This window comes from Trichomycterus rosablanca, chromosome 6, assembly GCF_030014385.1.
Source record: "Trichomycterus rosablanca isolate fTriRos1 chromosome 6, fTriRos1.hap1, whole genome shotgun sequence".
NCBI classification, from domain to species: Eukaryota; Metazoa; Chordata; class Actinopteri; order Siluriformes; family Trichomycteridae; genus Trichomycterus; species Trichomycterus rosablanca.
This window is the reverse complement of record NC_085993.1, coordinates 18729751-18754870: the sequence shown is the minus strand read 5'-3', so window position 1 is coordinate 18754870 and position 25120 is coordinate 18729751. Positions and strand designations below refer to the sequence as shown.

The 25120-nt window shown below is 37.0% G+C and overlaps 1 protein-coding gene across 2 annotated transcripts in view; it reads left to right on the top strand.

The window, feature by feature from the left end:
- uba7 (ubiquitin-like modifier activating enzyme 7) overlaps nucleotides 1-25120 on the top strand; it is an 85467-nt gene that overhangs the window by 58703 nt on the left and 1644 nt on the right. For both annotated transcript variants that reach the window (XM_062997523.1, XM_062997522.1), the window contains 2 exons: nucleotides 22193-22294; nucleotides 23946-24037. In XM_062997523.1, coding sequence (XP_062853593.1) covers nucleotides 22193-22294; nucleotides 23946-24037 — 194 coding nt within the window. The remainder of the gene's footprint in view (nucleotides 1-22192; nucleotides 22295-23945; nucleotides 24038-25120) is intronic.

The window sequence follows — 25120 nt, the reverse complement described above, 5'->3', positions numbered from 1 at the left end:
TACAAGGGCCATGACACAAACATTATAAAACTTTCTACCCCACAATAATATGTTGCTATATGTAATTTTACTACTGTAATCCTGGAACTGGATTTGTTGCCACAAAGTGGAAAGCATATAATTTATTTCATATAATTGATGCTATACTCATAGTAGCAGTAGGTGTGGCTAAATACCTAAACTCAGTATTTAGAAGGGGTAGCCACATTATGATGGCTTTATGATGGCTTTATTGTGTTTAGAAAAATAAACAGCTTAATTCCCAAGACTGTCATAATACACATGTGCTTTACAGGTGTGTATATGTAAATCACATTCTCCTGATTTAAGACCCCTGTTATTCTACATGTTGGGGACCCTAGAGGATTTAGTATACCAAAAGAAAGAAAGAATTGAAATGGCATGTGCAACAATCCCACTTGACACTTTGGCCAGGGTTGCTCAAGCAGTAATTCACAATAATAAGAAGTGTCTGGGTGCTTATTTTAACCATTTTGAGCACTTAGAACACTCAAAAAAGTTGGGACAGAGGCAAAATAAGACTAAGGTTATACAAGTAAAACTGTTCTGGAGGTTTCCACAAGTAACAGTTTAAACTGGTAACAGGTGAGGTTACCAAGATTAAGTATAAAAGACTCTACCAAAGGCTTAGTCTTTGCAAGCAAGGGGGTCGTGGTTTACCACTTTGTGCCAAACTTTGTGAGAGCCTTGTCAGTCAGTTCAAAGCTGTCAGCGCAACACTGCAAACCCTCAATTGCTTGCGTGGTATTTGGTCATAACTATAAGTACGTTTGGAGCATTACGACCACTAACTGTTAAGCAGCTCAAGTCTTGCATACAGCAACAATGGACAAAAATTGCCCCTCAGGTGGCACAGCGGTAAAGTACGCTAGCGCACCAGAGTTGGGGTTTTGAATACATCGGGGGTGTGACCACATCTTACTTTCGACGGTGGCAGCACGTAGCTCGTTAAGGAAGTCATGTTTCGTGAGCTGAATTGGTGGGTATATAAGGTGTGTGATAGGCTGTCTGCACATACGTATATCCCTTGTTGCTGTAATGGGTGAAAGTACCATGGGTAAAATTGTCTTCCCTGGGCTGGATGGGATCTTCCAGCAAGACACGGCTAGAAATGTCCGACATTGATTGGAAGAGCAAGACTTCCAAGTACTACACTGGCCCCCTAATTTCCCAGACTTGAACTCAATTGAGCATCTGTGGGACCACCTTGATCGTTGTTTTCACTCTTGGATCCTTCCCCACGCCCCCTCCAGCAGCTGTGGGATGCACTGTAGTCAGCATGGCTCCAGATACATGTGACCACCTACCAGGGCATTATTGAGTCACTTCCAGCTCGTCTTGTGCCAGCTTTTGTTTTAGGCATTGGTTTCTAAATTTGTTTATACTTAGCAAATGCAATCAGGTTGGTCATTGAAAATATGTGTCCTTTGTGTGTACACAACACAGTAGTTCTTACTACTACACAAGGGCAGTGGTAGCCTTGCGGTTAAGGTACTGGACTAGTAATCAAAAGGTCACTGGTTAAAGCCCCACCACTGCCACTGTTGGGCCCTTGAGCAAGGCCCTTAACCCTGAATTGCTTAGACAATATACTGTCACAGTTCTGTAAGTCGCTTTGGATTAAAGCGTCTGCTAAATGTCAAAAATGTAAATGTAATGTACATGTACTATACTACTAATACTAGAACAACATTTTTTCTGGCTGCTGCTGTTTATCCGTTTGTTAATTCTGCCTAATTCCCTAAGATTTCTCCCATGCTCCTATTCATTGTTATCGTAACAGCATAGGGTTTAAAATCATCGCTGATCTGTAGTCATTTTAAACATAGTGCAAAATATCCAAGACACAGTGGCTAATTGTTAATATCACGCTACAAGAGCAGTTCTGATGGTCTAGAGATGAGGTTAGTTGTAATAGTTAGTTGTATAACCTATAGAATATAGTAGAAATAAAATAAAAATACAGCAGTATGAGAGTATTCATCCATGGTCACTTTAAGTTATAATAGTCAGACAGCTTAAAACTGTTTGTCTTCTTAACTTTTTGCACTTGATAATAAGAAACAAAGCCCTGTGACTTTATGCCCCACTGTGATAATGGTGTGAAAGTGTGCTTCTGGAACCATGGGTAATTAAGTCCAGACGTGCTAATCCCAGGTGTAAAACAGAATCAAGATTCAAAGATAAGGGGTTTGCCTTTGGGTTATCCAGCTTAATACATCCACCCCCCGGTTTATCCGAGATGCAGACGTCTGTGAGACATTGGGGTAGGGTTCTTGAGTCAATACTGGAAAGTTTGACACTATTAGATATTATTATTAATTAAGATAATTAAGATGTTAGTTAGTCTTTATTAAGTAATAAATTATACAGATGGTTGTGATTAATGTTTTTAAATGCTTTTGTTCACTTTTTCCAGTACTTGAACTCAAAACAAGTTTATAGCTGTGGAAAACTAAGTTCCCAGAAATTCCTGCTAGGCCAATAAAACCACAACTTCCTTAATTGGCTGTGGTAGTCTTTCCAACAGGCCAATAAAAAGGAGGAATGCAATCTAACAAGAATTAATCTCTACAGATGTTGTGTTTAGTTTTTGCTAGTTTTTTTAAAGATTGAAATGTCTACATATTGCTGTTGAAATGATTGTAATGTCTACATTTTGCTTTTATTATGCCGTAAACTTACACAAAACTAACAAAACAATAACAAAAGCCTTACTAACCTATATCATTAAGTGATATTATATAAGTAAACCACTAAATAAGCAGTACACTAAACTTTTTCCCAAATTTAAATCAGCACATTTAATTTAAATGTTTCTTTTCGGCTGTACATCCCATTTAAATTTGAGTAAATGCCATTTTCTTTTCGTTTTCCGTTTTAAGGATGCACCTTTAGTGAGCTGCTATATTTTGATGGTGCTTCTCATATGTCATAAATACTGTAATTGGATTTGCTGTCATCCTTTCCCAAAGCTGCACTGCATCTACCAACTTTTAAGCAAGAGAGCTCATATCCTACAGGGGATTATTTCTTCTCACAGTGCTTTTTAATTGTATGTGTTTGTTCTTGGATCCGATAAATTTAATTAAAACAGAGTTTTAGGCTCTGGATGTAACAAAGGACAGGATGATCATTTCTAAACACCAGAGTGTTCATTAATCTACAGTATAATACAACATTTAAATAGTCTGCAAATGGGGTCATTTAAAAGCTGCCGAAATAGTTTGGCAGTGAGCCAGCTTAAGAGTCGTGTCCTTCTGCATTACCTTTTAAGCCAACTGAGGGGGCACAGAGGTGCAGATGCTTGTTGTGTCAGTTTCTCTTAATTGGCAATCATGTACCTGCACCTTGTAAACGTTAATTTTCTTAAGGTGGGAGTTTTTCTGTGTCTTCTGTCTCCTTTTCACACTTGCCAACTCCTTTGTTGGCAAACCTGCTGTTTTTCTGACACAGTAATACTGGGCTTGTTACAGTTCAGTTTTTCGTGATGTCAGCATACTAATTTCTTTTTCTGGGTACTCACACGATGTTGCATCGTTTTTGAGCCTCACGATGGAACTGCCTTTGGAGATAGGATTACCCTAGAGGCGGCATGCCCTCCTGTTTCCAGAGTAGATCCTGCCCATGAATCCACATTATGTGCAGGGTGCGCCTGTCGCTGTGGCTGGGGTGCTACTTCTGGTTTTGAAGGTTTCCTATCTTTCCTTTTTTTTTTTGAGAACTATGTTGTTGCAGACAGCAACCAGTTACAACCAGTTTGTAGTTCTGAATCATCCCAGTTTTCTTTACTCTCTATGTTGCAGGCTTTTGTTTGTTATTTTGTTTCTGTTATTTTAGCCACCTCATTTATTTGCGATTATCCCCTTTTTGTTAGTGTTTTTTTAGCCACAGTATTGTTCTACCTTGGTTTAAACATCTTGCACTATAATACTTTCAATTCTTGCAGAAGCAGAGCTTTACCTCTAAAGTTGCCACTGTTGGGCCCCTGAGCAAGGCCCTTAACTCTCAATTTCTCATATTGTATTTAGTCATAGATGTAAGTCGCTTTGGATAAAAGTGTCAGCTAAATGTTGCAACTGTTAATGTACATGTGTCCAAACTGGACTCTTCTCAACTTCCAGTAAAAAAAAATCAACAAGCAGTTGAACAAATTCCAGCAAGCCTAGCCCATCACAAGAGTGTTTATATAATGTCACGTCAGCACAGAATTATTTGACTCATGATCATAGATCTCTGATCTTTTCCCTGTAGAATCCACTCCTTTTTCTGCATTTTAAAATCACATTTTCCATCTCATCCAGTTCTGATCTGTTATCTTGAACTCATTCTACCTCTTTCTGCTCCTTTATATTGTCCATCCTTCTGTTACCAGCAACAGACATATGTTCATGATTAAGGTCTTAAGTGAGTGAACTTTCACCCCAGTGTAATGCAATCTCACAGATTAAGTGCACACACACACACACACACACACACACATACACACTTTTTTACAAATCAAATCTCCAGTCAACTCTATCAAATGTTTCTGGCAGATGCAGCTGGTATCTATTGATAATCAATAACAATTTACAATTATCAATTAAGGGAACCATGCCAGGAGCTCTCTCTACAGAGTACAGTCTCTATAATTTCTCCTGGTTTTAAATATTCATAAAATACTCTGGTCTACAGTTGGAGAATTATGCCATATTATTCATTTTTTTCTGCAGAGTGAGCTCAACTAATAGTGTGGGATTCAGAGTTCGAAGCCTGGGTTTGATCATCACATCTGGTCACTGTTTGTAAAGAGTGTGGTATGTCCTATGTCGGTATGGGTTTTTTCAAGTTGTGTGTTTAGTTTGGTGTTTATACATTTCCCAGTATGTTTTCTTATGAAAACATGCCAGTAGGTGTATTAACTACTCTAAATTGCCTCTAGAATTTTAGAAAGTAAGTGAAAGTGTGTGATGCTCTGAGAGCGTTAGTGTCTTGTCACAAGTGTTGCTGGCAAAGCTCAAGACCCATCACACCCCTGATTTTGCAGCATGAAACTTGAAAAAAAAAACTAATGAACAGTATAATTAGAGCAGAAGAAAACTAAGCAGAAGAACACATGAGTGACACTTAAAATTGTCCATCCAGTATTCGGGTAATGTTACCATCTAGATTAATGTTGTTCTTAAATAGTTCTCCCCAGCTTTTCTGGCTTTTGTAGTAAATTAAGTAGCTCAAAGAGTGGGGACAACGGCTGTCAGCTTTTAGTGAGAAAACAGTTGAGTTCAGGGTTAATATCTCTATTTTGCTGCTGGTAAAGCTAGTACTTGTGTTATTTGAATTTTGTTTTACCTTTATTGATCGGGCGACATGGTGGCTAAGTGGGTTGCATTGTCGCCTCACAGCAAGAAGATCCTGGGTTCGATCCTGGGGTGTTCCGGGTCCTTTCTGTGTGGAGTTTGCATGTTCTCCCCGTGTCTGTGTGGGTTTCCTCCGGGAGCTCTGGGTTCCTCCCACAGTTCAAACACATGCAAGTGAGATGAATTGGAGACACAAAATTGTCCATGACTGTGTTCGATATAACCTTGTGAACCGATGAACCTTATATAATGAGTAACTACTGTTCCTGTCATGAAACAAAAACGTTAAAATCCTAATAAACAAACAAACAAACCTTTATTGATCTGTTAGATTAGTAGTTTTTAAAAAACACATTTTTTTACATTTGTAAAGAAGAACAAAATAAAGCTTCAAACTGGTGGCCTTGTACTTTTTTCATTAGATTATATCTTTTCTAGTTTTATTGGTTTAATTTTTTATAGTGTTTTTGTCAAGATATCACAGATTTTAGTTGCCGTTTCAGAGTTAAGTACTATGAAGTTCTTTTAAATCTGATATTTAGCAAGAATCTTACATTGAAGACCAATTTTATAACTTTATCTAGGAAACAGTATTGCCAATAGTTTTTAATATCTGCTGCATTCCACTTTGTTCCTTAATTGGACACTAACCTGTTGCTTTTATGTAAACAATACTGTGTTGCGTATGATGCATCTATGTACGTACTGGCAAGCATGGGAAGTAGCTCTGATATGGAACAGTTTTACACCATCACATTAAATAGCTAAATCTAAACATCACATTAGCATCATTAAAAAAAGGAACTTCAATCGGAGGGAAGTACAATCATACAAAGAAAACATATTTGTAATAAGTTTCAATTTACATAGCCAGGTGCCAAGTTTCAGTACGTGCATTATGTACTTGCTTACAGCCAAACTATTGATGTTCCCATCCAGTTATTGTCTGTGTGACTGAAACTAATACACGAAGTTTGCAATACGATGTGTGACACAGCAAAAAGACAGCCGTCACACATTTAAATCTCAAAACAATGGCTTTTTAAATGTCACAAAAACATAGCATTCGTATTTGTTTGTGTAATAAGACTGGGCATGCCTCGGCACTGAGGTGGTGGGTATAGCCCCATACCTGCAAGAAAAAAACAGAAAATATTAAAGAAAACAAAGAAGCCAAATAAAATCTGCAGCCCAAAGTGAAGAGGTGGAGAGGAACAGGAAGAGAGACAAGCACATTGGTGGAGTATTCCAGTTCACATGCTCAACCAAAAAAAGTGTTTGCCCTGCAAGAACATAAGCCTGTGATGTCCCCAGCATCGAAAATACAATGCACGCCCACTAAAGAAAGTAAAAAACAACGAGATAAAAGAAAAAGGGTGAAAATGAGTTACCACACTACTAGCTACTCAGTCCACCAGTGTACAATAACTCAAGTCTTGGAAACATAGAGATAAACTAGAGAAGAACTTAGTATATTCTGAGCAGCAATTAAAAGGTGGTGACAGAATCAAGCCATTTCATCACTGACACAGCCTGTGTTTATTTTGGATTTGTCTATGGGCCACCGCTTAAAAAGGTGGGGCATCTCACTTGTTAAGGGCGGTTATTCCATGGCAGCCAAAGGGTGCCGCAGCACTGGCTAAATTTTATGTAAAAGATCAAAGAAAGCGAGCATTTGGTCAGGCAGAAACAAAAGATATCTGACGCATGGACACCATCCATCGCAAAGTCAATTAGCCAGCAAGAAAAGGCCCAAAAAAAGCCAGTATTTAACAGGCTCTCCCATGTGCAGGGCATTGCCAAACAGAAATTGTCTGATTAAACAGGATGTCAGTAGCAGGGCATATAGACACAATTTTGTAAATTGAGCCCACTGCTGATTTCCCTGGCAGGTAGGCCAGTTACAGTTTAATTATGACCTTTATAAACTAGGCAGTAAACAACAACATTTTTTTTAATGTAAACCTTATCATCACTAAACTAAATCTTTAGTAGCTATTACAGACAGTAGTCTCGTTGGATATGTTGGATACGTATTTTGGCCCTATTTCTCTGTTCCTTTGCTAAAACAATTCAGATTCTGCTTTGTTAGTTATTGGTGGTTTACAGAAGTTACAGATGTTTGATGGGGTTGGGATTAGGATTTACATTGGGCCACCCAAAGACATGTAAAAATATATATTTTAATTCAAACCTCTGTTAGTGTTGCATCAGTGTGTATATTGCTGATAGACAAAGCTTTCTCTCACTTTAAATTTCATGGCAGAAGGGGAGCACATTATTTATCAATGATCTGGCTGTATTTTGCAAGGTTAAGCTTTACCAGCAAAGGTAGTGCCTGTCCCTGCACAAAATCATTCCCATAAAGGTTTGGAATCACCACCATGTTTAACAATGGGGTTGCATCATCTGCTTCTAGAATCCAAAAAACCTCTTTGACCACAAGCTTTTTTTTTTGAGTCTTCTAAATGATATTTTGCTTTTAAGATTGTTTTGCAACCTTCTTCAGATCTTTGTATCTATTTTACTTTATTCCAGCTTGTTTTGTGTACAGTCCCCGAGAAACAGATGGTTTTCTATTCTTGTAAAGTAAAATCAGCACATCCACAGATTTAATTAAGTTAACAAGGTAGTGTTGCGTCAGTCTAAATGTAGTCAATCACGAGAGATTTAATTACTTTTTAAATATTTTTAATAGTACTTTTATATTAAATTGTTAAATAAATTACTGTATAATGAAAAACCAGAATATATCAAATGTGCAATCAAGTACAGTGAAAAAATAAATAACCTAAAAATAGGTTTGGGGGCTGTAAACCTTTTAAGGCACTGTATATCTCAGGAATTGCTTGAGTGTTCCCAGTCCTTTAGGAATGTATTTAGGTTGGATCTTTCCCCACATCAAGAGCTGCATTATCCTGACCTGGCTAATTTCACTCTCGCTCTCGGAGAAATGAAAATGTTATGTGAGGGCAGCCTGTAAACCTTTCCACACTGAGCTGTGAACAGTTTGTATGTATCCAGACATGGTTTCAGTCTTCACCAGCCTTCCCCCTCTACACTTCATTTCCTGTCTGCTCCAGTACAATCTCAACCACTTACAAGTCTAACAGTCTGAAGCAGCAAATCCAAACATTTGCACCATTTTCTTCAATTACTGGGAAAAAAATCACAGGCTGGCATGTTTTTTTTCTGTTTTGCCTCGCAGAATATTGCCTTCCGGGCTTGGTGGGTCCTGTTTTGATATCCCTGGCTGTAGCTGTTAGGCTTAGTTATATACTTTTCATGCCTGCCTTTCCAACAGCTGAAGCTTAGAGATATTCAGAATGCTTAAAATGATGTATTGTTCACTTCCTTTTGTGGTTAGTAAGGAAAGCTGACAGCTAATGCTGAACTATAATGGCAGTATAGTATAGTAATGTAGCTTAAAAGGTGTCCTTTTAATATTACAGTGCATAGTCCTACTGCATATCATGCTTAGGCACTTCATTTTGAAATGCTTTGTATGGTGAAAGGTATGTGGACACTCCACAGATGTTTATTTATTTATTAGGATTTTACTGTCATGTGTTACACTGTGGTTACATTCATGACAGGACAAGTAGTTACAGCTTACAAATAATTCATCAATTTTCATTCAGTGTCAAACATTGTCACAGGCAATTTTGTGTCTCCAATTCACCAAACTTACATGTTTTGGGACTGTGGGAGGAAACCAGAGCTGGTTTCTCCACACAGAAAGGACTCTGATCGCTCCACTTGGTAATCAAATCCTGAACCTTCTCACTGTGAAGTTGACAGTGCTACTCACCAAGTCACCATGCTGTTCTAACAGATGTTTAAAACAGCTATATAAAATGATATGCCTTCAGCTATATCGAAATAGTTAAAGCTAAAGCTCATTCTTGTTTCAGCGTGAATCTGCACCTGTGCACAAAGTCACTTCTATAAAGACATTAACTTAAACCTCATTAAACATGACATCAGTAGAGAATTCCTCACCTTAACCACTCTGAACACTTTTGGCATGAATTGGAAGGTTGATTGTGACCAAAGCCTTCTTGTTCACCATCAGAGTCTGACTTTAGGCACAAACGTTCACACCCTTCGAGATCTTGTGAGAGGCTCAAGAGAGGCAACTATACTAGTCCAAGCTTTCAAAAAGAGATGCAACACGCTCATAAGCAGGTGTTCTTATACTTTTGGCCATATAGTGCATGACTGCATTTAAAAAGGCTTATTGGACAACAGTGTTTTCTTTGTAACTGCCAGTAGATTAAAAACTAGAATATGAATTTACTGAATTTACTTGATCAGACAGGATGACGTTTAGTACAGGTGGAACAGTCACAGAAAGAAAAGGTCTTTAGCATATCTAAATAAGTCCAAAACCTACACACAATGTGCTGTACAAACATAAACCATTCTTTTTATGCAAATGCATCTGACTAGTGTTGTTTACATCTACATTAACAGATGAAATTATGCAAAGACAGTCCAAAGACATGCAAGTGAGGTGAATTGGAGATACAAAATTGTCAATGACTGTGTTTGACATTAAACTTGTGAACTGATGAATCTTATGTACTGAGAAACTACCTGTACTGTCATGAATGTAACCGAGATTATAATAGTAAAGGTGCATTTCTTTTAGAATTCTAAGAAAGTATATATACTTCTGCAAGTACACTGTATTGCTAAATGTAACACTAAAATAAAAAGAAATTAAACTGACCCATAGTTTAAGTCAATACTACTTAAAATATGATACACATTAGTTTGATTATATAAATGAATTAGTTAATAATAAGCCTGGTGTTTGCCACTGTATGAAAATAAAAGGCTGTAGAACCTAATAGTTTATTGCAGTTACTCTAAATGAACATGATTACTGCAGATTGCAATTAGGCAATTGTGTAATAATTGTGAAATGCCTACTTTGCAACACCCAGATACTTTGTATTGTATTTGTTATAACATAGTTGCCTCATATTCTAATTAGGCTCATTAGGTTGTGCAAGTTATTAGTAAGACAAGGCAAGTACTTACGGTCTGTCACATCATTTGTAGGATCATATATTGATTTGCCAAAGCCCATGTGCACAGCTGGGCTATATAAGTTTGTGTGATACTTGACTGCTTTAAACAGAAGTCTGTTACATCACTGAGTGCACAACAGTGGTGCTGTTTACAAATGAGATGACATTTATGACCCCATGTGACTAAAAGAATCTGATCAATATTATTGATAAGTGTGACAGGATTATTGATCATGTTGTTAGCTGGCTATTCAAAGTCCATCTTAATCAGTTCTTTGTTTGTAAAATGTCAATATTTACAGGGTCAAATCTGCATCTGGACTTTTTTTTTTTTTTTGGTGACCCCCAACATTCAATACAAGGTAAATTGTATCAATACAAGGTAAACTGAGCAAATAATACAGATTTTTTTAGAAAATCCTTAAAGATATCACGAATGTAGCAGAAAATTGTTAAACATGAGTAATCAATGCACTACATTTATATGATCATTGGTTCCTGAAAGGCGTATGTGACCCTGTCAGCAGATGGGCAGCAGGGTGATATATGGGCCCTGTTTACATCTGTGTGTTAAAGGGCCCCTCAGGCAAACTGCACCATTTGTTTGAGGATTGCCTGTATTGATGGAGTCCTTCTGGCACGAGTCATCAGTCTGGTGAGGAGACCCTCATTGGCAAGACAATTGCTAAGACTTCTGTTTGCTCTTTAACACGTCAATGGCTCCTTTGAAAAGAAAGCCATGACTGGAGTATAAGTGTCAAACCCTCTGGAGACACTACCATGCTGTCGGCCAGTTCGCTCTTTTGTTCACCTACTTTGCTGGATTGGGGAATATGCATTGAGTAGATAAGATAGGTTAAAGGGTAAATTAGTTAGCTGGAAGAATATAAAATGGTAAGTTTGTGTTAAAATGCTAGAATTATGTGTGGAACGCAGAGATTACCTACACATTTTCACGTATTCATTTATTTTGTACTAATATTTAGTAAGTTTAAAAACAAATTTTAACAACAGGCATTATAAAGTTGTACTACAAAGTACTAGTCAAGAAAGTCTTTTACTCAGTGACATCTGTCACTGTAAAAACCCTTCATGGGGTCTCCAGTGTCAGAGATCAATAGGCAATTTATCCTAATTGTGGACACACTTTTAAATCTTTCACTAACTTTTACATTCTTAGAGGAAAAGACGACAATCCATCTGGTTTAGATTTATCACAGCACAATAAAATGGGATCATATAAAATTAAATTATTGTTTTATGTTATTATTATTTTAGGGAGACATACAGGGCTGTCACTTTTTTGTGATCACATAACTACCACAGTACAAAATAACAGAAGTAGTGCAGTGATTGATTATTAAATGACCAATGTATTGTGTATACATGTATTGTGGCCAATTTTATACACTGTGCAATTCTCCGTCTGTATTCTAACACGATTTACCTCATGGATAGTGTTTGAAAGTAATTGACCTCTGTGTAATTGCCTCAGTTTATTCTACATTTGTCATGCTTAATTAATCCAGCTGATTAAACTCGGCCAGCCATTTAGAACATAAATCTAAAACTCTAAATTGTACTATTAATTCTACTATCAAGTCAGTAAGACTGTCTCTTTAAAGATTCTGCAAAAAGACTACACCATGATCCAAGGGAATGTTTTGAGTTGAGGATTAATTTGTTGAATTATATCAATCTGGAAAAGGGTAGTGAGAGTCATTATCTCCAAATTATCTAAAACACAAAAGCAAGATCTAATCTTACTGGCTGAAAATAAACAGAGTTTGAAGTATTTTAGTCAAAGTCCTGATTTGAACCCTGTAGAGATGATGTGGCAAGACCCTGTAACAAGTATATCATGTACCCATGACTTAACGTTTTGTAGAGCAACCTTTGGAGTTTCTGTCATTCTAAATAAGATTTCTGCACTCTATATTCTAAATCTATAGTTTTACCGGCTCTTCCTTCTGCAAACTGTTTTAGCTCTTCTAAGTTTGAGAAGTGCCATCTGCCAGCTACATGTTCCAACTTTATCACAACTGGATTCAGAACAGGACTCATAGCAGGCCACTTTAAAATAGTTCAGTGTTTTTATAGTTTCTATTCTTGGGTGTGTTTCAGGTCATTAGCCTCCTGGAAGATCTATGATCTGTGACTGAGACAAAGCTTTCTGACATTGGGCTGTACCTTATACTCAAAAATGCCTTCATAGTTGACATGCACTACACAAATTTAGTGCAAAACAAAGCAACCCCAAAAGATCACTGAGCCAGGCAACCAGGTGGCGCAGCGGGATATTCCGCTAGCACACCAGCACCGAGATTCTGAACTCCTCGGTTCGAAACTCGGTGTTGCCACTGGTCGGCTGGGCGCCATCTGGCGGGCATAATTGGCAGTGCCTGCAGCAGATACTAATTGGCCACCGTATCCGCAGGGTGGGGGGCGGACTGTGTGTGGGTGGGCGCAGGGTCCTTACACAGAGTACAGAAGAGAAGAGATGCCTGTGCAGAAAGCGAGGAGGGCTGTACACGTGTCGGAAGAGGCGTGTACAGCGACGTGCTCTCCTTGGATGCAATCTGGAGTGTTTTTGATGAGTGTTTCAGGTCATTAGCCTGCTGGAAGATCTATGATCTGTGAATGAGGCAAAGCTTTCTGTCACTGGGCTGTACCCTTTACTCCAAAATGCCTTTATAGTCATTGTACACTGCACAAATTTAGTGCAGTGATTACCTGACACAGCAAAGCAACCCCAAAAGAACACTGAGCCATATTTCTCTGAGCCCACTCTCTTAGCACCATTAGATCAGCTAATTTCATGTCTTTATTACTCAGGGCCATGTATTGACTTTAGTAGACAGCAGATGTGGTAGTAGTCTGTAAATAGACACGCTAACCTATGACGCCAGTGTGAGTAAAGTCAGCTGGTCATTTTTAGTTTATCAGAGAAAAAGAGGAAATCAATTGTTCTTTCTCTCCCTTTCAAAGCTTAGAGCCATGTATTTCCTGAGTTCTCTGTTTTTGACGCAAACAGAGCTAATCTTATAGTTGCTTGGCTTCACAGTCATGATTAAAATATCACAGTGTGTTTCATGTTTTAGCATCTTTTAGCATAATTTGCAATAATCCAAACTTAATGTGTGGTGAGATGTGCAAAAATTCAAACTGATTACTAGAAATGCAGTATTTTTTTTGGCAAAAATAAGTGTATACAGTGGGGGAAATAATTATTTGATCCCCTGCTGATTTTGTAAGTTTACCCCCTTACAAAGACTTGAACAGTCTATAATTTTTATGGAAGGTTTATTTTAACAGAGAGAGACAGAATATCAACAAAAAATCCAGAAAAAAAACATTAAATAAAAGTTATAAATTAATTTGTATTTAATTAAGGGAAATAAGTATTTGATCCCCTACCAACCAGCAAGAATTCTGACCCCCACAGACCGGTTATGTGCCCATGAGGCACACAAATTAGTCCTGTCACTGTGTCAAAGACTCCTGTCACAGAATCAGTTTCTTCCGTTTAAATCTCTCGACCACCATGGGCAAGACCAAAGAGCTATCAAAGGACGTCAGGGACAAGATTGTAGACCTGCACAAGGCTGGAATGGGCTACAAGACCATCAGCAAGAAGCTTGGTGAGAAAGAGACCACTGTTGGTGCGATAATTCGAAAATGGAAGAAATACAAGATCACAGTCAATCACCCTCACTCTGGAGCTCCATGCAAGATCTCACCTGGTGGGGTAAGAATGATTCTGAGAAAGGTGAGGTCAGTCCAGAATTACACGGGAGGAGCTTGTCAATGATCTCAATGAGTCTGTGGGGGTCAGAATTATTGCTGGTTGGTAGGGGATCAAATACTTATTTCCCTTAATTAAATACAAATTAATGTATAACTTTTATTTAATGTTTTTTTTCTGGATTTTTTGTTGATATTCTGTCTCTCTCTGTTAAAATAAACCTTCCATAAAAATTATAGACTGTTCAAGTCTTTGTAAGGGGGTAAACTTACAAAATCAGCAGGCGATCAAATACTTATTTCCCCCACTGTACCTCAGTAATAAGGGGTCAAGTAATATCAAGTAATAAATGTAAAGGCTTGTGCCTTAAAAATTTTGCTTAAAGCATACCTTGTCTATTTTGCATAAATGTATAGTTTGGTTCAATTATAGAGAAGAGATAAAAACATATGTGCTAACCAGTTACGTTCTGCCTGTGCATTGACTGGTTACTACTGTAACAGTAATTTTGTAAAAAGTATACATTATTTAAACCATCCTTTAATTAAAATTCAACCGTGTTAAAAGACCGAAAGTAATAGGCACAGAGATCTTTCTCTTTTTCACTAGTGTTGTTATTGTTATGGTAGCAAATATTTTTACAGGAACAGACTCATGCTGCCCCTCTGAATGGGGGTTTCCTGTCATAAGATCTGGTCATTGTGTTGTACACTTGGCTGTATAGTAGCCTGTCACTCTTATACACCATCATTGAGCCATGGAGCCAAGTTTCATTGAAATGGTCTTGTTTCTTATCATTCTGGAACTCAGTTCATGCAGGCACCATGTATCATATGTAGAAGACAATGAATTAAAAAGTAATTTTGTCCCAGATGTGTCCAGATGTTAATTTTGTTACACCGCATTAGACATATTTTGGGATGTGATGCCTTACATTACACATTACATTAATGTTTGTAAAATGCTGTACTTATCTTGCATGGTTGTTTCTTTTTGTCACTTAGACCTCGTTTCCTGATGAGGTCATAAATAGCCGCCTCGTATTTCCTGTGCTGAAATGTGCTTGGGTTTGATTCCCTGGCCATGCAGTCAGATTAAATGGAGCTACTAAAGTTGCCCTAAGTGTGAGTGTGTGTATGTGTGTGTTTCCTGCTTTTTGCCCAATCAATCAGACCCAACACAACCCTAAACAGGATAAAGCAATGATAAACATTAAATAAATGAATTAATTATTGCCCTAAATGTAGATATGGGCGTTTTGATATGTGTGGCTATTTTAAGAACCATACTCTTACTTATGAAGGTTAACACACTTTGCCTTTATTTGAATTGAGGGTTCTCTTGTCTCTAATGTGTTGATGAATTACTAGAGGATTTTACCTCTTTGTCACCTCCTATGTGTACCCCAGTAAAACAAGAAGTCCTGGATTACTGATTGAAAGATGCTCCTAGACACTCTGATCAACTTTTTAAAAGAGTTACATATAAATAAAAAAAACATGCTAGGTTTTCTGATTGGGGCAATAATTTGAATAATTTACTAATAGGGTGGCATGGTCACTCTGTGGGTAGCACTGTTGTCTCACAGCAACAAGGTCCTGGGTTCGATCCCCAGGTGGAGCGGTCCAGGTCCTTTGTGTGTGGAGTTTGTGGTCCCTTGTGTTTGTGGTCCTTTGTGTTCTCCCCATGTCTGCGTGGGTTTCCTCCGGGAGCTCCGGTTTCATCCCACAGTCCAGAAACATGCAAGTGAGGTGAACTGGAGATACAAAATTAATGTAACCAAAGAGTGTAAAACATGACGTTAAAATCCTAATAAATAATTAAATTGACTAATAATTAAATGTTGGATTTTTCTTATTTTTTCACAGTTGCACATGGTAAGTACATGTGTGAGTCTGGAATGTTTACATTTTGGATTTTGAAGTGGATTTTTTACTACTGTTAAGATCATCTATCTAGAGCCCTAGACCACATTAATCTTTAACGCAATGTCATGCTTGTTCTGTGATATTTGCTGGATAATACTCTTGATAGAGCAGTTGTGTGTTTTATCATGTTTCTCATTCTGGGGCAGCTTATGTAGTAACACATGTTGGAATGAAAGAAAGCTCTGCTTACAATGCAGCCTCAGAAATAGTATGTGTGGAACAGATGAGAATTTTGGCTGCCCTCCATTTTTGGAGCAGTAACCACTGAAGTCTCAAGCTTCCTCTTTATCTGTAATCAAATCCAAAACACTAGTGTGTGTATGTATTGGTAAAATGCAAAGAAGAGAAGAATCTGTGATTTGTTAATTGTCTTTATTTTTATTTAACTGACAAAAGTAGAAATAAAAGGTTTCCAATTGTTTTCACTGATCAACTTAATTGTATTTTGTAATATCAAAGCATTTAGAATTAGATGCCTGCTACACACTCTAAAGTAAGAGTGGTAAAAAATCTCAGTTTTCTTCTGTCTATGTAGGACAAAGCCTGAAACTACTGTCAAGCTCTCAGATAGCACTGCATAAGAAACCATCATGCTGTTGTGATAAATGAGTACTTAAGAAAATTGTTGTCACAATTGCTATAAAGGTCCATGGTTGTTTGAGCAATGCAATGTCAAGCCTCATTCTACACATGCTACAACATCTAGTGTGTGTGTGTGCGCTAGACTGGCCAGTCTGCAGCAGTCCAGATCTGCTTACTATTAAAAATATATGTAATCTATTAAAAATATTTCAGTAAAAGAAGAATCAGACAATGTCGACCATGGATTTTTGATCAGCTTAAGTTTTATGATGGTAGATCTCACACTAAGTATATACACCGATCAGCCATAACATTAAAACCACCTCCTTGTTTCTACACTCACTGTCCATTTTATCAGCTTCACTTACCATATAGAAGCACTTTGTAGTTCAATAATTACTGACTGTAGTCCATCTGTGTCTCTACATACCTTTTTAGCCTGCTTTCACCCTGTTTTTCAATGGTCAGGACCAGGCAATCGTCTCTGACTTTACATCTACAAGGTGGACCAACTAGGTAGTAGTGTCTAATAGAGTGGACAGTGAGTGGACACGGTATTTAAAAACTTGATCAGCATTGCTGTGTCTGATCCATTCATACCAGCACAACACACACTAACACACCACCACTGTGTCATTGTCACTGCAGTGTTGAGAATGATCCACCACCCAAATAATACCTGCTCTGTAGTGGTCCTAATCATTGAAGAACAGGGTGAAAGCAGGCTTTAAAAAAAGCATGCAGAGAAACAGATGGACTACAGTCAGTAATTGTAGAACTACAAATTGCTTCTATATGATAAAATGATAAAATGGACACTGAGTGTAGAAGCAAGGAGGTAGTTTTAATGTTATGGCTGATCATATGTGTATGTATGTTGAGACTAATGGTGTCAGCAAAAACTGAAGCTTTACAAAACAGATGTATGTGGAATTTTAAATGCTTTCCAGAGGCTCTCTGGATGCCAATGTTCTTTCTTATTTTTAAACTCTTGTGGGGTGGTTAGGGTTGGCATCATATTCCCTCATGTGCAGCTGCTGATGCTCAGCACTGATTGGTTACCAATGTTCTGCTGCATTCCGTATAAAACTCTGTGGCAACAATCCAACTTTTTGATTACAAACAGTCTTATCCTGAAAGAGCAAGCAGTTTGTATACATGGGTTTGTTTACATTTTAAGAATATATTGTGTCTGGCTCATCAAGAATGTTTTTGATTTACTCAGGATAAAAAGAGCAGTACACAGGGTAAATGGCAATACTATAAATAGTACAGGGAATATTATTCTATTTTTGGATCTTGTTGTGAAGCATGACTAAGAGTGAAAGCTCAGGACATGTACTTAATAGGGTCAGAGGTCTGCTACACCAAAATGTACCCATACATATGATTACATTAAAATACACCAGGAGTGGCATGGTGGGACTACTAGCAGGAGTGGGTGCTGCACATCAACAAGGGTTTTGGGGACCTGGGTTGAACCTTTATATGAGACATTTTGTATGTTTATAATCTAGCTATTCTACAATGCCTTGGCTAGAGCTTTAAGGGGTGCTGGACCCTCTTGGTCCTTGACCAAGATGAAGAAGTCAATGATAATAAAGTGAATAGCAGTAATACACCATGCAATCGTAAAAAAACATTACATCAAATTATTCAAAATAAATAGAATGAAATAAAATAACAATACACTCAGTTGTCAGTTTATTAGGTACATCCATTATGTACACTTAATGGCTATTTTATAAGGTACATCATAAAAGTCCACCCTGTACACTTAAATTACTGATTGTAATCTGTGTTGCCCTGCATATTTCCTCAGTTCCCTTATTACAGCTTCTATCAGTGGAAAAGAACCATTTTAGTACCTTTGCTGACCAGATGATTTAGGTTGTGAACCATTCATAGCACAGCAGTAATGCTGACATTGCAGTAGTGTGGTAGTGTCTAGTACAGCTTTATTAGGTGCAGCATTGTAGAAAGAGGTTTTCAAAACCTCAGTAAGACTCCTAGGTTAAGAATAACCCATCAACCACAAATGTAAGTCAGTAGTGGTCCTCTAAAACTGACCATTGATCAAGGGATATAAGATTTACATTTTCAGCATTTAGCAGACGCTTTTATCCAAAGCGACTTACACAATGAGCAATTGAGGGTTAAGGGCCTTGCTCAGGGACCCAACAGTGGCAACTTGGTGGTGGTGGGGCTTGAACCGGCAACCTTCTGTTTACTAGTCCAGTACCTTAACCACTGAGCTATCACTGGTCCTCTATATAAGATGATTAACACACTGCACAGGTGAAGTGGTAAGTAAGTGTACACAGTATAACACATACTTAACCTGTCATTTTACATCAGTGAGCTCAATGTTTAGAGCCTGAACATTATCTGGTCAGTATCTATCCCTGGTGGTCTCTTTTCATTAATTTGTTGCCCTTAAATGGACTTCTAAACTGTACATAGCAACAAATAGGCCACAGGTAGAAGCTGTATATGTACAAAGTGTACCTACATGATAGGTGTACCTGATTAGACTTTCAAAGACCATATCAATGTTTAGGAAATACTCTTTAGTCATTTTATTAGGAACATTCATACATAAGTCATTAATTCATGTAATTATTTAATCAGCTATTATTGTGGTAGCATTGCAGTATGTCAAATCATACAGGTATGGGTCAGGACCTGTTACTGTGGCCTTCTGCCGTTGTAGCCCATCAACTGCAAGGTTTAATGTATTGCGCATTCTGAAGTACTTTAGTGGTCACTACAGTTGGTAAGTTTACCTTAGCCTTTCTGTCAGCTTGAAATAAACAATACAAATAATACCTGGTTATGTAATGGATGGGCTAAAGGCCAGAGTACAAAAACAGTCAGTAATTGTATACCTACAAAGTTGCAAAGATAATAGGATCATGACATAGCCAATAAATGTACATAAAATATTAATAAACCTAATGAAAAAAACACACTAAGTCACTTTGTATTAAAGCATCCACTAATAAAAGAAATGTCTCTGTCTGTGTGGTTATGAGAGAAAAGCCTGTATTTCTATTTTAGTCGATGTACACAACACAGTGGCGCCTCTGCCAACCACAGCATAAGAAATGAACTGATTGATTCCAGAATTAGTTTATCATTAAAGCCATGCTAGTTACAGAACCGCATGGGGATGGTGGGGTGTTTTGCTCATGCAAGATTGTGGTGGTGAAGGCAGTAGTCATAGCTATATCTGGGCAAAGCTGTCTTTTCAAGTGCAGTATGATTACTGTATTTACTGTACAAAATATACATACAAAGAAATTTTGTGACAGTGTAAACATCTGCACTTCATTATGACTTAATTACAATTTATATACATACTGTATATGTAAACAGTAATGATGAATCTTTGTTTAAAAAAAAAATATCGTAATGGATTTTTTAGTATTATTTAAATTGCATGTAGTGCACTCCGTTTAATAACCTTCTTTAATAACCTTTCTTTAAAATGTAAAATTTAAAATACGGTATATGTTGATTCAGGTTATTGTTGCAGACAAATTTAAATATGTGCAATTAATGCCTATTTGTACTGGGAACTTTGTATATGTTGGCTTTTATATGCTGGTGTTTAGGGTTTCTTAAACGTTGACCCTTGTGTTTTGGTCATGGGTAATGTTTGGACATTGATATCCTTAATGGCCACCTCAATAGAGGACCATGTATGAACTCAACAGGTGTCATGTATCAACTCTTGTGGTTAATGACCAGGCGTCGCAGTAACATGAGATCTAGTGTTTGCTGTCTGAGATTGACTTTACAAATCTGGTAGTAAAATGAGCTGTCATTCTGAAAAAAGTCTCAAGGTTTACCAAATTTAATGTGGTAAATTTAAGAATGTCTTTTACTGCTAAAACAGTAGTTATAATTATGATCACCTAATTACGACTTACTTTGAACGGTCTGTGGTTTGAGCTTGCTGTGGATGTAGCTGTACATTTTGTATAAATACTCACAATTTAAAATAGCAAAAGAATTCCTTTTTTTTCTTTTGTAACATAATGCTTACTTTCATTACATTTAATTCATTGGGGCAGTAAACTTTGCTTTACAAGGTTATTTAAATGGCATGAAATAAATGTTATACTGCATAATTAATTTTACCCTATTATATATATACAGTATATATATTAAACTATATGTGAAAATTCATACAGTCTTGCAGTGCTTTATCCTGTACTAAAGTTGTTCCTTGTTTAAAAAAAGAACCATTTTACAGGAACATATTACAGTTTAATATTTCTTGTGTTTCGATATTCTATAAACCTAATAAGGAAATCCGGATACAAATGTCAATAGTAAGACTTATTGTAAACTGTAATTAACTGATATTAGATTGGGAATTATTAGTATATTCACCACAAAAGTTGGAAAATGGGCAATTAAAGGCTGAGAAGTCTATGAAATGATGAAAGACACTTTGTAGTTTTCTGAATATTTAGAACTTTTTACCAGTAAAGAGTTAAATAGGCAACAGGTGATGAATTAGAATCGGGTATAAAAGGAGCATTAATGCAAAGCTTAGTCATTTACGAGAAAGGGGAGGTTGTAAAAAAAAATTTGCCCAGCAAATAGTCCAACAGTATAGAAACAATTTCCCCAGTGTACGGTTCCACCAAATTTAGAGATTTCACCATCTACATTCTGTAACAATATTAAACCATATATAAAACAATTTAAAAAAACAACAATAACAAAAAGGCAAAAGGCTATACCAAAAACCAATCTAAGGTGGTACTGCATTAGTTTTCAAACATTAAACTATGAGAAATGTTTGCCTCTTTAATCATCCACTTCACTGTCATACTTTTAGGTGTGTAGCTATTTTTTTCTATCTATTACCTGGTGAATAAAAGACAACAGTTTTGTCTTATGAATGGTCTAGGTATTTTGGCCTCTTTCACCTCATATTTATACCCCAGTAAAGCATGAAACCACTTAATCACTTAGGTAAATTTAAATGTCAGCAATGTCAGTAATGATTTTGTTCAAAATGTTTCTGATGAGAGTTTTTAAGAACAGATGTTCTGCTAGGTTTGTCTGTCTGAGCATGTGGTTAATTAACATTCAGAATTTACTACCAGCACAAGTCGAAACTGCATGTTGTTTATCAAGGATGTCTATTGTTTGTTAAATTGTCTCATTAACATTGTTTTGTATTTGCAGCCACATATTCATTTCCCTCAGTTTTATTGCTCCCTGAAGATGTGACCTCTGAGACCAGAGGAGCTCGTGTTTGGGTTTCACTTAACTCGTGGGAGAAGATTTACAAACTTATGAATGTCATGATATTTTTTTCTTTTTCCTGTTTCCTGTCATCCTACTCTTATCTACTCTGATGCTCTACATCCCCTTTTAGTTTTAAGAGCAGGGTTTTTAAGAACAATACAGATTGGTTCATTTTTTAAGCAAACTAGACATGTTCATGTTCTTTTCTGATAAGATCTTGATGAGGAGCGTGTGTGCTCAGAGCTGGTGTGTTGTGTCTTTCGACAGGTTGCAGGGAAGGAGTACTCCCTCTGGGACGAGTTCCTAGTTCAGGGTAGAGAAGAAAGACAGGAGGAAATGACACTGGAGGAGCTGATAAAACACATCAAGGTTGGAGCAGAACCTCCCTTACATTCACACACACATATGCTTGTACTAAATATAATAATGATAATAATAATAATAAATAATACATTTTATTTATAGGCGCCTTTCATGACACTCAGCGGTAAACAATCAACATTAAAATCTAAAATAATAAATCAACATATTCACAATCACAATTACAGTCAGCAACACCAAATCAAATACAGTTAACAAGAAAAGGATAATTTAAAAAGAAAGATTTTAAGAGCAGTTTTGATGTCTGCTATAGAATTTAAAGCCCTAATATGAGGGGGAAGTGTGTTCCAAAGTTTGGGTGCAGCGTAAGAAAAGGCCCTGGCACCCACTGTACTAAGCTTAATGGGTGGGATGTCCAAAAGACCTGCTGTTGAGGAACGCAAAGAACAGGATAGGGTATAGATCTGGAGGGGAATATTACACTATACACTGCTTGTTAGAGGTTAACAATTGTTTATGTTGCTTCCTTCCTCTCTTTCTGTCTGTCTATTAACACTTGAACATTGAGGTCCCTCTATTTTTTTAAAACAACTAACTTCCTAGCTCAGACAAGTCATAATAGCTGTCTAATGCAAAACTACATAACACATGAGAATTACAGATCCTTGCTTACCATTCTAACTTAATAGGACTTTCAGACTGCCTCTGGAAAGATTGAACAAGAATTCTTGAGGATTTATGTGTTAATTGGATTACAATTGGCATTAGCTACATACAATCCTTAGCTTAATGTGTGCTATGTCATAGATTATTTAGATTTGTATTTATAAAAGTGCCATTGAACTCTGGAGCAGTGAGAATGTTTTTATAGCTGATAACCACTTCACATTATTGCATTATAAATACAGCTGTTGGAAGGGAGTAACAGCCTTGGTCTGTTTTGATGGTTGAACTTGAACCTTTACTTACAGTCAAGGAAAATGCTAATGCTAAAACAAACACAATTTCAGAGAAGTCCTCCAAGCACAAAGCAAGTTCTATGAAGAATAGTTTGCAAATGCTGGAGTAAAAGAACCTGATTGGCATCTTTATCCAATTCACTCTTGGTTACCCAAAACCAACCATTGAACAGCTTAACACCCAAATGCCCAAAACACCTTTGTGACAAATTGGAATAGGAATGCAAGCAGGGTGTGTAGCCTGACATCAGTACCTAGCTTCACTAATGGCTGAGTGAAAGCAAATCTGCACATTCATGCTCTAAAAGCCATCAAAGTCACCATATTAATGCCCATGTATTTAAATGTAATGTTTGTGTCAGGCTTATGCAAACCTTTGGCCATGAGAGCTTTGGGCTATCAACTGAAAGGCTGAGAGTTTAAATCCCAGCTCTGCCATGCAGTCACTGTTGGGCTTTTGAGCAAGGCCCTTAACCCTCTCTGCTCCAGGGGCGCTGACCCTGCGCTCTGACCCCAGCTTCCAAAAACAAGCTGGGATACCCGAAGAAAGAAATTTGTTGTACTGTACACATGTATATGTTTATATGACAGATAAAGGCCTTCTATGTAGTTTATCTTGTCTTAGTAAAAATTCTTATTAATGAGTTATATAGGGTATAATACTGTATGCGACTGCCAGCATTATTGAGTAATTTTTTAGCTTTTATATGATTAACCTGTTTTTTGTTGTTGTTGTTTAGGAAATCCATAATTTAACCATCACTGCTCTGTTCTATGGGATGGCAGTGCTGTATGATGCAGCACGCAACCACGCAGATCGACTTAAACAAAGGTGGGTGTTTTGGAAACCTCGGTATTCAAATCTCTGTCTAACAGTCTTATGTTTCTATGTGTTGTTTTGACATTTAATTACATAAAATAATTATCCTGATTACAGAAAAATACAGTATCACTATTTATCCACAACTTACTTTTTGTAGTTTTATTTACCCACCATTTGGAATTATTAAATGAAAAATTCCAACTGCGAAAGTAGTGATGCTGGCAGTTCCCAATGCCATCCAAAAGCTGTGAAGTGCTTGTACAAACAAAAATGTCACATGCTGCAGTTGCTAAAATTCTGCAACACCATGATATTGTTATAGTTCTTTTAAATAAGAAATAAGATAAACAATTTTAAATAAATTGATATATTGATTGATATATATATATATATACGTATATATATATATATATATATATATATATATATATATATATATATAGAGAGAGAGAGAGAGAGAGAGAGAGAGAGAGAGAGTGTTTTGTACTGTCCATGGTTTCAGGTATTCGCAAGGGGTCCCACAGTGGGAACTTACATTTTACATTTTCAGCATTTAGCTGATGCTTTTATCCAAAGCGACTTACATTATACAGTCTAAGCAATTGAGGGTTAAGGGCCTTGCTCAAGGGCCTAAAAGTGGCAACCTGGCAGTAGTGGGTTTGAACCAGCAACCTTCTGCTTACTAGTCCAGTACTCTAACCGCTTGCCACAGAAATGCTTTTTAATTCAGTTCATTTTCACTTATTTAGCTGTGGGCTTGATTTTGTGTTTTTCGGTCACCGTCCTACTTCATCACACAACTGAACATCAGCTTCAGTAAATACAGTAGTTGGTAGTGGTTTCTCTACTATCATCCAATAAATTGTATTTTTGTCTAGCCTTTTCATATTTTACAATTAATTATTAATTAATTATTTGTCAATGACAAATACAGTCAAGCCGGAAAGTCTGCACACCTCTTTCACCTTCTCCATGTTTTACTACGTCACAGACTCTATTCTATAATAAAATAAGTTCTTTTTTTACCTCAAACATCTACACGCAATCACCAATAATTACCAAGTTAAAACAGGGTTTAGCAAATATGCAGTT